At 40.3% G+C, this 15,088-nt stretch overlaps 1 protein-coding gene across 1 annotated transcript in view; it reads left to right on the forward strand.

The window, feature by feature from the left end:
- Positions 1-15,088, forward strand: part of MOXD1 (monooxygenase DBH like 1) — a 51,748-nt gene that overhangs the window by 18,429 nt on the left and 18,231 nt on the right. The window contains exon 5 of the mRNA XM_063125714.1: positions 12,791-12,970. Within this exon, the coding sequence (XP_062981784.1) occupies positions 12,791-12,970 (180 nt within the window). The remainder of the gene's footprint in view (positions 1-12,790; positions 12,971-15,088) is intronic.

The following is a 15,088-nucleotide window of genomic DNA, read 5'->3' on the forward strand; positions in this document are numbered from 1 at the left end:
CTACTCGAGTCTTTCTAAAACAGTCATTCCCATGTACTGAAAATTAAGTTTCCCAACCTCTTCTCTAAAATTATTAAATATCCACTATTGCAAATCTGGTGGCTCCCTCTCCTACCACTTTTTGGGTCCTAATTGAATGTATGAAGAGTATAAATTGTATACTTTTTATAGATGTTGAGGAAGGGACTCTACTCCAATAGAGACAATATACAGAGTGAACAATTTTTAAAAGCTTTGATTTTGCTCTCCATATGCTTACTGAAGATGATATAATGAATAGTCTCATAGACCCATACGAAATCAAAAGTAGAGGTAGGGATTAGAGAAGGCTTGCATCATTACGTTTTTCGAGGCTGTCACAATTAGATGGCCATGTTGCAGCATCCCTACATTGCTTAGCATGTGGATTGCTGGGGGAGTGGAAGCCATGTGTGCTCCTGCCATCAACCTTGGAAAGTCAAAGAACAGTCATGACATTTGTTGATTTAGGAATCATAACCAAAAATAGGTGATTACAGATTATGGTAAGTAATGTAAACTTGGTAAAAGAACTTTGTGATTTTAAGCCTATGAGGTCAGATGTTTCAGTACTGACAGCTGGTTGCAGTTACTGGCTATAAAGTCAAGTTGAGTTTCTGATAAACATTTAATGGTTGGACAAGATTCTCCTTCTCTCCCTTCAACCTAACAAACTGAAGGAGAAGACAATCTTTCTTTAACTAGGTGCAATATATTTAAGTTTATATGATCATTTATAGTGATCTTTACCCTTTTCTTTTAAATTCAAGGCTGAGGAAGTGTTGAAATTAAACTGAAATACTCATATAGTCAAATTTTCAACTTGTGGGCAGTGGATCTTGGCATTCCCCTCCCCAAAGCTGCTTGGAACACTGTCTGGAAGAGGCAGCCTCTGAAAATGATTTGAACAAAGTAAAAATACATCACTTAAGTAGATTCACTGGATACTCCTGTAAAGTGTATTTATTTATTACATTTCTATACTGCCCAATAGCTGAAGCTCTCTATTATTACATCAATAATAGCATGTCACTTTTATGCTGGGGAACCCTTCCCTCATCCCTACCTCTACTTTTGATTACCTTGTGTGGGTCTGTAAAATCACTTAGAGATGTTTTTAAATATGGTCAGCAGTATATAAATCTATGGAGGGAGCAATCCTATGGCCCCTAGACAGAGTCTGCAGATCCATAGGATATTTCAGATTTCAGGATCTGAGATTGGAGATAGCCCTCTGACCTCTGACCCAGGAGTCCAAGTCCCTCTCCTTCTCCCTCAGAATCAGTATGGAGAGAAACATCCCAGCTGCCTCTCCAAGGTCAGCACCTGAGAGCAACTGGCTTGGATTTGAAAAATGCCACCAGCAATCATGTCACATCTTCTGAACTGTACAGGCTGTTAACCTGAAAATAAAGTGGTGCTGAGCAGAGCTCAGGGCATTGGCCCTGGGCAAGGATGACTGAGGTTGCAGCTAAACTAGTCATTTTCTTTCAAATTAATATGGAACTATGTTGCTACTAACCAGTATTTCATCCCTTATAATTCAGCATTGTACTTCAGTACGATCTGGATCTAAATTACTTTTGCTCTGATCCAGAAAGGGAGATCTATGTGCAAAAGCAGGCACCCACTCACAACTTGGTGGGGAGGGGGTTTGGGGAGGGGGGAGCATGTCTTCTGGACTGGGATAAAAGTGGATAAGTGTTGGTGTTAATTCCTGTCTAATGCAGGAATGAATCAGTTACAGAATCAAGATGATCACATCCTGCCCTGCAACACTTATAAGGTTTTTTGTCTCATTCTACCCACCACAAGCATTTAACTTTTCTGCTTGTTCTCGTGATGCTTTTATATTTCATGATGCTTATATATTGCTGGCTTATTTTACAGTATTTTTTATTTTATTTTATTTCATTGTTGTTGCAAGCTGTCCCAAGAACTTGATTACAGGGTGGCATATAAATGCTTTCAATAAATAAATAAAATAAATACAGACATGTGGTGCAAGATTTTGTGCCTCCGATTAGGGCCAAGAACAAGTTGCCAAAATACTTTATCTGCTCTGGAACAGGATAGCAGATGCCATTGAAACATAATTTTTAGATTCATAGTAGCCTCTCACAAAAAGGCAGAGTCCTTCAAAAATCTTGTTGCTAGGGGTAACTGGGATTTTTGACATAAGAACGTATCAGTAATGCCAAAGCCCACAGCATGAAAAACAATGAAGCTCCAGTTTGAGAGCACGATTGATCGAAAGCCAAAGAGCAGCTACAGCATTTGATACTTAATAGGGCCACTGTTTCTTATCTTCAATGATAGACAGCACCTACTTATTATTCTGTGGCCTGCTCTACATTTTGCTTGATGCAAATTGCATCACTTTTTTCTAAAAAGGAAAAACAAACAAACCACCCAGCAATACGTTCTGTACTCTAAGTATTTGCTACCTGTAGAAGCACTTTCACGTCCATAAAATCAGATTGTCTGTAAAATGTTCAGCTTTGTATCACAAGTTTCCATGTTACAGTTCCTTTGATCTAGCAGAGTATCTCTTCATAGGCTATGCCTATTGATTATTTTCAAAATTATTTATTTATCTGGACTTATAAGCCACCTTACGCTTACAGCAGGAGTGGGCAGCACACAGCCTTCGGACCCCGGCCCCTGCTGAAGTTGTGCAGTGGCAGCAAAAAACTTGTGGTTTTGCTAGACAACAAGAAGTATGCACCTTATTTAGAGGCAGAATTGCACTCCCACAATTTTCCTAGGCCACAATTCTGCTTGTAAACAAGATGGATGCTTCTGAGATACCTTGTTTTCTGGCAAAAATCACCTGTGTGGCAAATTTGGTCATGGCATTTTCTGTGGTGGCAGGAGTGTGTGTGTCCCCTGGTGGATATCAATGAAGCCACCTGAACTCCAGAAGATGTCCAACTCTACCTTAATGTCTTAAAGCTGGTAACAACTGTGAAGGTGGCCAGCAACTATTGTTTTAAAATATTTTAAAGATGATGCTTGTGACTAGCAATAGTTTCTGATTTTTTAAAAAACAACCCAAATCTTAAAATGTCACAAAAATTCTGAAATACAACACACACCAGATGTCTTCAAATTCAAGAGTTGTTTATTACAACTTGCAAAAACACACGGCAACCTTCTTTGACTTATAAGAGGAACTTGAACAATTGATCTTGGTAATTGGTACAGCCGCCCTCCGCCATTCCCCTCTCCTGCTGGTCCGGCCTTCCCCCCCCATCTCCCCCCCCCAGGATCCCCCCAGCCCGATGGGCACAGCGCTCGTATGAGCACTGTGCCCAGTCCGTGGCACAACAGTCCCTGCTGTGCGTCATCTGGACGCACAGCAGGGAAACCGGGCCTCACAGCGTGCTAAGGCCTCATCTAGCAAGGCCCTAAGTGTACTGAAAAATGGCTGTAAAGCAACCTGATCTTATTGGCTCTTGGTCAATAGCAGGAAAGCCGCTAATATCATAGCAGGTGCGATAAAATAGAATTGGGGCTATTGAAGATTGTACCAGATCAGGAGTAATAAAGGAGTAAGGGGATAAAATATATAACAAAGTCTTCAGATATTATGTATCCAAATACCATTAAAGAAGTTGTATGGACCTTCCAGGGCAGGGAGTTCCACACCCCAACAGTACTGAAAGCTGTTGAGAGGTCTAGGAGATCCAGCCAGAATGAACTCTGCATACTTGGCTCCTGCTGCAGATTGACCAAGGCTGTTCCATTGGGAAATGGAAGCCCGATTGAAAGGGGCCCAGGAAATCAGTCTCAACCAGAAACCCTTGGTATTGCATATACAATACCATGACAATTGTGTTGGTACAGACAATTTGAAATACACAAAAATAACCTTTTTATGAAAAGGAAAACTAAATAAACAAAGGCTTCAATCCTGAGTGACTCTTTTATGTTCCTGCTTGCATGCATGCATAAAGTTTTGTTCTTTTTAAACTGGACAGAGAAGTGTGGTGTGCTTGGAGTGGGGCAGTTTTCAGATGTGACAGTGAAAAAAAGTCTGTTGGATAGGAAGGATAGGTTTTCCTTATACTAAGGGTGAAATCCTATGCATGTTAAGACAGAAAAATGTCCTTTGTATTGTAGGATTCCCCCACTGAATTTAACATGTATAGGGTTGCATCTTTGCTTTCCCACTTTTAGTTGACCAAATTTGCTAGCAGGAATTGTTGGGAGATGAGATTCAAGTTAGACATCATTTAATGGCTTTGATAACGCTGCACAAATAGATGTGTGTGCTCTGAAGAAAAAGTCCTACAGCTGTAACTTCAAAAGAAGCAAACAAAGCAAACAAAAAGGGATGGGAAATAGCAATGACCACAGTCCCTTGACTTTCTGATGAGATGTCACCCTGGGAGGAGGTCTGACTCCTCTTGTGTACTTAGGGCCATCTGAATTGTTCTCTTTGTTCCTGGATTTTATTATGTGTACAGTACTTATTGTAATCTTTTCTAGATCAAGTACCTATTCCAGCTGACCTTTTTAACTGCTCTATTTTAAAATATTAATCCCATTCAGAGTGCTATATTGGTATTTAGTATCATACAGTACATGAATAACTGTAGCATGCACTCTTGTTTCCACCATTATTTTATTGGTCTGCTTCTTAGGAGGTTCAAGAATCTAGAAGAATGGGTATTATTAACACACTCAAATTGGCCCTATTTCCGAGTTTTCTGGTACCTATCACTAGTAAATCACTCCATTTTGTTCCTAAGTTGGCCATTTTCATCATTGTGAGTTGCTAGCATTGTTATTCTCCAGGGATTCACCATTTGCACAATTAGCAAAGCAAATTGCAAGTGCAGGGGACCAGTCTGCATTGGGTCCTGGAGACTGTCTTCATGATGATGCATTGGCGCTGCAAGCCCCCCAAAGCCCATGCTTGTTTTCATGCGGGTTGTCTCCATGCTAAGGAGCGAGCGCGGGGTTTTCACCGGAGGAGCCACCGCCACCACACTCGTGCACTGCTTTTGCTTGCAATTTATTTTCAACAAGCCATTCACATAATTGCCAATTGTGTGAATAGTGTCCCATCTAGTTTAGCTCTGAATGGGTAGACAGAAGCATCTTGTTTCTAATGTTCATGTATGTGCATGAACAGTAAGGCAACATACACTGCAGAGCCTGCCAATGGGACTGGTAAAGTATATTTTGAATATTATTTGAACATTGGTACTTTTCTAGTGGTTTTTTTTTTGCCAAAAGAGCCACCTCTTGGCTTTTAAATCATTGGAGGACAGGCTATAAATGTAGCAGGCAGCAGGCAGTGAAAAGCCTTCAGCAGTGTATGATGGTGGATGGTGTAAGGCTTACAAAGTTATCCTTTACATGAGACTAGGAACATTACATCCCTCTTCATCTGTGAAATGTTGGCAAGAATGTATAAAGAAGAAAACATGTAAGAACTGTGGCAGCCAGTGGAATTTTGCAACCTTCTCAGGGAAAGGGCTGATGGTTTATTTCCTTGCCTGGAGGATCTGCCATGCTCAGATGTAAGATGCTGGAGTTGTTGTATACTCTTCTATTACAGAATAATAGGTTCACAGAAGTTGTCAGGAATCATGACCTTTTATAACATGAACAGCCTGAATGGACTCCAACTATGCATATATATTTATATAAAACCCTGTCATTTAAAAATGTTTTGAAATATGTCTAATGCTGAATAAACAATTTAAACCTAATCTCTCCTAAAAAGGCATGTCATGCAAGACAAATAACCAGACATCTGACTATTTTCTCTCCCCCCCGCCTCATTTTGCATTGTAAAGTACTGTAATTTTGATGAACTGGCCAGCCACAAAAAAAGTTGGTTTCTCTTCCCTTTCTGTAGGCAGTGTTTATTATAACCCGTAATTAATCATTTCTGGTAAAATGCTGGAAACATGTGGCTTTGGGAAAATCTCCTACATGTTATTTCATGTTCAGAATCTCTTTGAAGCTAGAAAAACAGAATAGTTGTGGCAGATGCATTATTTTGCTCCGAGAACATATTGATTTATAACAGTGGATGGCATAAAGGCCTGCCAGAGGCTTATGCTTTCTGCTGGTTGTAAATATAGTTGGAGAAAAGTTTAAAAGAACTGCATTGTTGCAAGAAAATAAAAAGACATATATTTAGTATGTGCCTCATGTACACCAGTTTTGCAAACTCGTTGCCTTAAATACAGTTCCAGTTGCCCCGGATGCTGTGCATCCTCAAGCACAGCAAAAGACATGTCCCTTCAGAGTGAATAAACATCATGAACTTTAAGAGTAGGCATGGGTGCCTACTTTCTTCACTGGTTGCCTACCTCTCAAATACATAAGAGGCAGAAATGGTGATGATGATGATGATGATGTGCAATAGCAGCTGGTGACAATGGCAGTGAGATGGTAGACTCATTGAGGGAGGGGACCATTCAGGTCGTCTTGCCCAATGAACCTCAAAAACCAGGAGCCAGCACTGATCATGATACTGGTGCCTATCTGAATCCACATTGCTTGCGCATGAACATACACCACTGATTCTACACATTGATCTCCCTCATGAAAAATGGGTGTTTTCCTTTAGCTATCTTAATAGATGGCTTTTGGTCCCAGCAGGAAGATATTTTGTGCCTTTCGTATAGATAGATGTATGCATGTTTTTAGTTGTTGCTGTGTTGTTGTTTTTAAAAAGCCTTAAGTATCTGAACTCTTCAGCAGATGATTTTTCATTGATACAGATAAGATTTCATCTCTTGTGGCTGCAATATATATAAAACAACTTATTCAGAACTGTTTAACAAAGTCACACATAGTTTTGTAGGAAGGAAAGTCGAAAGGAGGCATTTTTCATACTCCTTTCAATTCATACTGATTGCATTTTGATAGTAGTTGGATTTAAGGGTTCCAGTCACCAAGCCTCTGGTCTCAGGGAATGTCAAGCAGAAAACAAATTTAACCTATGATGACAATTCTGCCTGACATGCTTTAGTAGTGCAATTTCTCCTACAGGCTTATTAATGAAATGGCATACACTTGAACTTTTACAGCTGCTGCCTATTTACAATTTTAGCAACATCTAGAATGCAAAAGGTATTCAGTGAAAGTTAAGGGGGAAAGTTTAATATTGCAAGAAATTTCAGAGAATAATCTACTACTGATTCTAAATTCAAACACACTCTTTTGCATGTTAACATTTATACCCCAATATTTCATACCATATAAAATCAATCAACATCAGGCATATTTTAGCTAGGAAGAACTATGTATGTTTGCTCTAAAAAATGTATGTTCCCCTAACATTAAAATGCAGTTCTATTTCAGTCCAAGCTTGATATTGTGGATCATGGACGTATATGTTAATTATAAAATCCTTCTTACTTTGCTTAGCTCGCACAAGTTGTGCAATGAAATTAACAACAAAGCTAAATAGATGATCCAATGAACTCTGACCTGCTGTAAAAAGTTGGCTTTCAGCAGTCATGAGTTAGAGAGCAATACTGTGATCCCTAGATAGCACCCTGGAGGCTTTAGGGTTATGCAGGAAAAAACCACCAAGACTGTATGCAGAATTCCAACCTTGAAGCCCTTTTTGTGGCTCCACCCAGCAGCCACTGCACTGCAGTAGCTCCCTCTATGCCGGGGTTTTTGAACCTCATGCCTGTGGGCCAAATCTGTCCTTCCTTGGGATCCTAGTCAGGTCCTCCAATGTTCCCAGATGGCCACACCCCCTTCGCCATGCCCAACCCCCTTTCCATTGTCCACTGATCATTTGGTGGTGTCTCAGTTTTTGTGCCACTTTCCCCCATTTTAAAAGGTTTGTATGTCTCCCCTAAGGCTTAGTTACTCGGAGTAATATCTTTAAGCTAAAATATGCTGGTATTTTGGCCCTGCTCCTTCTGCCTTTAGCTATGCCTACCACGGGAATGCATCCCCTGAGATCTTGTCTGAAACGAAATTTGGCCCTCAGGCTGAATGAGGTTGGCATGGACTTTTCGTGGTCATAGAGAGAGTAGCCAAGGGTCTAAGAGATCCTAAGCGCTCCCAGCTCCTGACCTCACCCCTGACCCCAGGAAACATGTAGATGCAGTCAAGAGCCAGTAATGGAAAGGAATTACTTTTCTTCTGTATGAAAAATAGTGTAAACTCTGTCTTGACACACTTAAGATTGCTAACATGTTGTTACATAACTTCATCCTGGAGAGTTTAAGATTGCTAACGTGTTGTTGCATAACTTCGTCCTGGAACTTATTATTTAGCTCATTGTGAGGCCGTAAACTAATTGCTGAGTGTCTGCTGTTTGTCCTAAGAGTGAACTGTGGGAGGCATTCATTTGAATCACTTGACCCTAAGTGGTGATTTAGCCATGTTCCTGGCGATTTAACGTTTCAAACTGCAGATGGGGAAATGGATATGACTGCTGCTGCTCCCCATATGTTTCCCAGTCTCATTGCTTCCCCAAACATAATTTATGTCTCCTCATAATCCTTTTTAGGTCAGTTCATCTCCTCCCCCTTCAGCTTTCTCCTTCCTGATTTTTCTTCCACACAAGCATTGATGGCTAGTTTGCTGCAGTTACATACATATCACTTGACTCCTCTAGTTTGTGGTTGCCATGATTTGAATGATAAGGAAAATCATTCCTTATACCAGGCTGTCTGGAAATCTAGTACCCAGAGTAGTGTACTAGCTTCATTCATAAAAGCGTCCTAACTTGCCGCCTTCTCCTTCTTCCTGCAATTCATTTTCATGTGAACTAGTCTACACCATAGTGAGTGAAATACTGTAAATACCAGGAATTTAGGTTTCCTGAGGCTCTTAATCTGCTGTATCTACTTTCAATTTGGTTGCAGAATTGAGATTCGAGCACTACACAAAGAGTGTCCTTTCCTGCTTTTCAGCTACATAACCTCTAGGTGGTACAGTGTTGTAGCAGAATAGTGCAAATGCACATGTGGAAACAGTCTTTTGGTTCACATTCTTTAAATAATACTGCATTTTCCCTACTGCAAAAAAACTTGCCAAAAGTGCTGTTTAAAAACAGAAGCAAAACCGGAGGGTCACGATGTTGTCTAAGGAATATGTAAACAACCACCAGTAGGGAATGATGAGCTCATGATAAGTGAGTCATGTAGATAAGCTTATAGATTTTATATATTTTTTACAGGTAAGGATATTTTTTAGACTGTATATTTGCATGCATCATTATACAAATCAAATAATATAAGGGATTATTTCCCTCTCCTTACCTCCAAGTCTTCAGAAGTAGAGGCAATGGTTTATTACTCCATATAATTATTATCATAAGATTACTATACTGACATTTCTAGTCATGAGTGTTTATAACTTTTTTTCCTTGTGAAACTACAAAGCCTCCCACAAAATGCATTGCAAAGACAGAAAGGAGTTATTCATAAACTGTTTGTTTTGGGGGAAAACTTTCTTTTTCCCCCCTTTCTTTTTAACAGAAAGAGAGCTGAACAAAAGAATACTTGTTAGAATTAATGATAATGTTTAGGAAACTGCCAATGAAGGATGTGGATTGCTAACTTAGGTGATGACCCACTGCTTTGAAGGGGGAGTTATCTTTTTTGAAGTTGTAAGTAGAAGCACAGCAGGTGTTGGTGTCCTAGAGAGGGAGGTGGGTGTATCACATGTTTGGACAAGTAACCCATTATTTCAAGCAGAGATAACTAGAACATTCCCATAACCTTTTTACTGATTTCCTTCTTTATTTTATTTAGATGCTCTAGTTCTGTGGGGATTCTCAGCTTTTTAAAATTTAATTTCACATCAAGTCTCGATGGGTTTTGTTTATATCTACACTGTAGAACTCAGTGACAAAACTCCCATTGATTTTTAGGGTAGTATCATTGCAGCTCTCCTTTTTGTTTCTACTTTCCCTTTTTCTCATAGTTCAACGCTAGTTAGAGCATGAACATTTCTTCTTTCTACATCAATTATCATTGGAACCATAAACGCTCAGACAGACCAAAATAAAGGAGCTATGAGGCCTTACCAAGGACTGTGCACTGAGCTATGACATCAAGGTCCTGCTGTCATTCTTCGCTTCCACCCAGTTCTAGATTGTTGTTGTTGATAATTCACAGGATACTAGAACCTGGGGTCATCCCATGACTGGAGGGAAATTCAGGACAGATAAAAGGAAGTTCTTCACACAGCACATAGTCAAACAGTGGAATTCACTGCTACAAGATGTAGTGATGGCCACCAATTTGAATGGTTTTAAAAGGAGGTTAGGCAAATTCCTGGAGGAGAAGGCTATTAATGGCTACTTGTCTTGATGGATATGTGCTGTCTCCAGTATGCCTGTATACATGAGTTGCTGGAGAATATGGGTGGGAGGTTGCTGTTGCACTCATGTCTGGCTTGTGAGTCTCTCGTCGATAGCTGGTCAGCCGTTGTGTGAACAGAGTGCTGGCCTAGATGGACCATTGGTCTGATCCAACATGGCTTTCCTCTTCTTAATTATATGCCTTGCTATAATTTGTATCAGATGTCCAACCATCCTTTCTACAAAGAGCATACACGGACTCTGTTCATTTGTTCTATTCACCCAGAATATGCTTCCTATGCACATGTACATGTGTAGACCCATCAAGGATCTTTTCAGGACTGGAGATGGGAACATGATATTGCGGGTTGGATATGTTGGCCTGAGCTGATGAATACAAATTCCCTAGGATGGCCAACAGAAAAAATGTTACATGAGGGAGAGCTAGGTGGAATGATCATTCTGAGTGAAAAGCAGACTGAAAATGGGTTGAGAGCTGTTTGTCCTGTGCAGGATAGGAGGGAGTGTGCAAGTTTGTTGAATCCAGTGTTGTGCAAGCAGATGTCTGCTCATGCAATACAACTCTCCCATCCTCTTCTCCCCTGTAGCCTTTCAGCCCCAAATCTGCCCTGAATGCTCTCAAAACCACCTGGAGCAGATTTTTGGAGACTGCAAGGGAAGGGGGAGCCATTCCACTGATGGAAGATGCTCCATCAGCAAGAATCTGGGATACAACCCAGTTCTTACACATGCATCTCTGTCTCTGTTGCTCTCCCTCTCCCTCTCCCACTCTCTCTCAGCTTAATAGTTGACCTGCCAAAGCCATTGTGACAGCAATAATTGAAGGGTCAGGCATACAAATGTCTATTGAAGCATTGCTAGGGAGCTGCTTTAAACCAGGTCAGACTATTGGTCTATCTAGCCCAGTAGTGTGTACTCTGACAAACAGCAGTTCTCAAGGATTCCAAGTAGCAGGGCTTCTCCATCACTTGCTACTGACCCTTTTAACTGGAGATGCCAGAGATTGAACTGAGACCTTCTTCATGCAAAGCAGGTGCTCTACCACAGGATTATGGTCCAGTGGAAGCTGGTGGCTCTGATGTCAGTGGAGCAGTGAATCTGCTCTGGGTTCCAGTCAGAACTCTAAAGGAGCTATCCAAAGTTCAAAGCACCTTGGATAGCTACTTTCAAGTTCTGACTGAAACTCAGAGCAGATTCACTTCCCCGCTGACATGAGAGCCACCAGCCTTAACTGCTATGGTCCTTCCAAAAAGTTTGAAGCACCATTAAAACCTGCAAACCAGAAACCATGGCAGCACACAAAACCTTCCTTGTATGTTCCAGGGACAATTACATCTCTACGATACCCCTCTCCAAGAGCCTAACTACACTGTTGATTTCATGGTCATTTGTGACAGATGATGCTGTCACAAATCTGCAGTTACCCCACCCCTCTGGAAAAGGCAGATTTTCAGAAAGTCCTTTTAGTGTTTCTCTCCCCCACCCCTTGAAGCATCTCCTGAGCAGTTCCACCGCAGTGTGCCTGGTCCCCTTACATTAAATCCTGGGCATGGTCAATTCGTGGGGCCACATAGAGTACTTTTGGACACAGGCTCACCCCTTCAGATTAACACAGCAGTTTGCTGCATCCATTCACGGAGAGCAGCCTCTGATTCATTCAGTTTCCCTAGGAAGGGCAAACCCGAGGAGAGGGCTTGCAAGGAGGAAAGGGTGAGGAGCCAGCCTGCTGTTCTCACTACAGCTTCCCTTTTCTATTCATCAAAGCGCAGTATTCTTTCAATCAGTCAGGAGTCTAGTAGGGGATTTAACCCTTACATAGTTTGCAGCAGTTTTTGCCATTCATCATTTAATCTTTTACAATTCCAAATAGTGGATGAGAGAGGAAAGGTGTGGGCTTAACCTAAGGGGGCTTAATTCAGCTCTTCCTGATCAGGGGAGCATGGACAAGGGCAGGAAACAAGCCTCTCTCATTCACTGAGCAGCACCTATGGGTTAATGACATTCAGTTGTACTCCATCCACACAACCTGGAAATATGTGTGACCTGTGAAAAGTGAGTTGTAGATATGGTATAGTCCATTTTTCTTGCTTTGCGTATCCTTGATGAACCAAAAATGATTTCATGAAAAGCTGGATATTTTCTTAATGCGGTTCGCATTTTGTTTTCATGTAGATCCCCACCTCCAAGCCTTTGAAATGCTATACTCTGTGTTATAGAACCTCATAGCAGCTCCAGTGGAATCAGTTCAGTACATCCAGTCTAGGATGCTTATGCAATTTGTGTTTGGCTTCTTCACAAAATTGCTTGTATGTTTTGACTAGTATAATTGAAAGCAATTAATGGATATACTGCTGAAATTTTAATTGTGGTCTGACATGCTTCAAATGGTGTTAACATTTGCTAAGTTTAAACAGAATTAAATTAACGGACCTTTTATTATATTAACAGATTGAACCACTGATACAGAAGGGCCATGAGAATGTGGTACATCACATTCTACTTTATCAGTGTAGTAGCAGCCTGAATGATAGCGTATTGGATTATGGTCACGAGTGCTATCATCCAAATATGCCGGATTCATTCCTCACCTGTGAAACAGTCATTTTTGCTTGGGCCATTGGAGGAGAGGTAGGATAAATAGTTATTGTAACTTATTTATCAAATAGACAGTATGTAAATGTTATTTAAGGTTTTATCAGTATTCTGAAATTTTGGTGAAATTGGCACCAGAAAGCAGATATTACCTATATTGAATATGATGAAATCTAGAGTCAAGCAACAGCTTCTACATTGGCACAGAGATCCAGGGCTGTCAAAATCTTGCATTCTTTGTATTGTATTCAGTACAGATTATTATGATAGGGACTCCTATATACATTCTGGCACACTATTTGCAATTGGAAACAGGGCCATTTTCTTTTTATGTGAAAATTTATCAGGAGATCCTTAACTATTAGACAAAACCCATTGGTATGTTTGAGCCTTACCTATCAAAAAATTATCATATGACACAAATTGCATGATATGCAGAGGGTTGATACCAAGCATCAGATTCTGATCCACCTGTTAAAGAAATTGGTATACTTTGAGAGTTACTTTTTGCTAGGTAAACAAGAGACAACAAAGAAATATTTTGAAATTACAATTAGAAGTTCAGAATAATACAATATCCTTGGTATAACGCATTTACATATAAACCCAGACTAGGCCACATTATTTGGGACTGGTAAATTCCAGTTGAGAAGAGAAATCACCTTAGTGAGATTCCAGATTATACCATTTGTTGTATTATTTTTAAAAAATTATTTTGATATTTCTATCCCATATTTCCATTATAAAAGCAAACTCAAGGTGGTTTATAGTAAATTATATAAATCACAACAGATGTTTAAAAAAGACTTAGCAGTAAAACAAACAGCAGTAAAGACAATATAATAAAACATCATCATAAAAATATTATCAACAATAATGAACTAAAAACACCTCAAATATAAGCAAGCAATAAAAGCAGCCAAAGTGGTGAAGCCTGTAAAAAGTTCCTGTATAATCATTGCTCTAAACTGAAGACATCTGTCATTTCCCTGATTATCCATTGACACAGTGACTGGATTTGCACAACACCCTAACCCACACTGAGTGATTGAGTGTAGGTTGTTGAACCGTGGGTTGTTATTGAACCATGGGTTGTTAGCATATTGTTTTAACAACAGGACATTATCCTCCAAACCCATGGTTTGTTACTGGGTTGTTCAGGGGTGGTTAGCAAGCCACCCTATGGAAAACATTAAGTTCAGACAACACACTAACCAACGGTTCAGTAAACAAACCACAGTTCAACAACAACCCACACTCAACCACTGAGTGTGGGTTAGTGTGTGGTGAGAACAGCCCCAGTAACTGGGTTCACATGACATGACAACCCATTATTTATTATTTATTTATTTATTGCATTTTTATACTAGCCATGGTGGGTTGTTGTATTGCCTGAACCCGGACTACTTCCTCAAGGATGACTTATTTATGGGCAACAAGCCATCCTGACAACCTGTGGCTTATTGTAGGGGTTGTCCTGCCCAAGATGGGTTTGCGTTTCATCCAAACCCGGCAGAGCCAACCCATTGTGGGTTATGGTGATTCAGCACAGAGCCGCTCGACAAGGGCAGAAAACCCCCTACCACTCTTCCTGATCATACCCACCTGTGCTGCCTCAAGCCTCCGTTCCAAGGGACTGCCCCACCAACAATGCTCAAACGGTACTTCAGAGGAGCTGTCACTCATTCAACAACCTCTTTTAAAAAATTCAGCTCCCAGGAATTTGTGCAAATGTGTTTAAATTATTATTATTATTATTATTATTATTATTATTATTATTATTATTATTTTGGAGGTGCACAAGTGCACACCTATGGCTGTTCAATAGGGATAGCCTTGCTTTGTCAAATCCCTTGTATGTTTCAGCTATCAAAAGAACTAAGGTACTTGGTAACGTACAAGGAAATTGACAAGATGAGACTGCATGTAGGCAACTTTGCACAGGACACATACAGTATTTTGTAAGTTGAGGAACTGTGATGAATCTTTTAACAATGAGTTCATGATACTGTGTATAGTCACTATATTTGGAATCTGATTAGCAAAATCACAAGCCAGCTTTATTAACATCCTGAATTGTACCATAAAATTGTACCAAGAGTATCCAGTGGTGTCATCCTGCTTACTCAAATAGTGCTAGCGGAGCTCTGTTGA

The sequence above is a fragment of the Elgaria multicarinata genome, chromosome 4, assembly GCF_023053635.1.
Source record: "Elgaria multicarinata webbii isolate HBS135686 ecotype San Diego chromosome 4, rElgMul1.1.pri, whole genome shotgun sequence".
Lineage (NCBI taxonomy): Eukaryota > Metazoa > Chordata > Lepidosauria > Squamata > Anguidae > Elgaria > Elgaria multicarinata.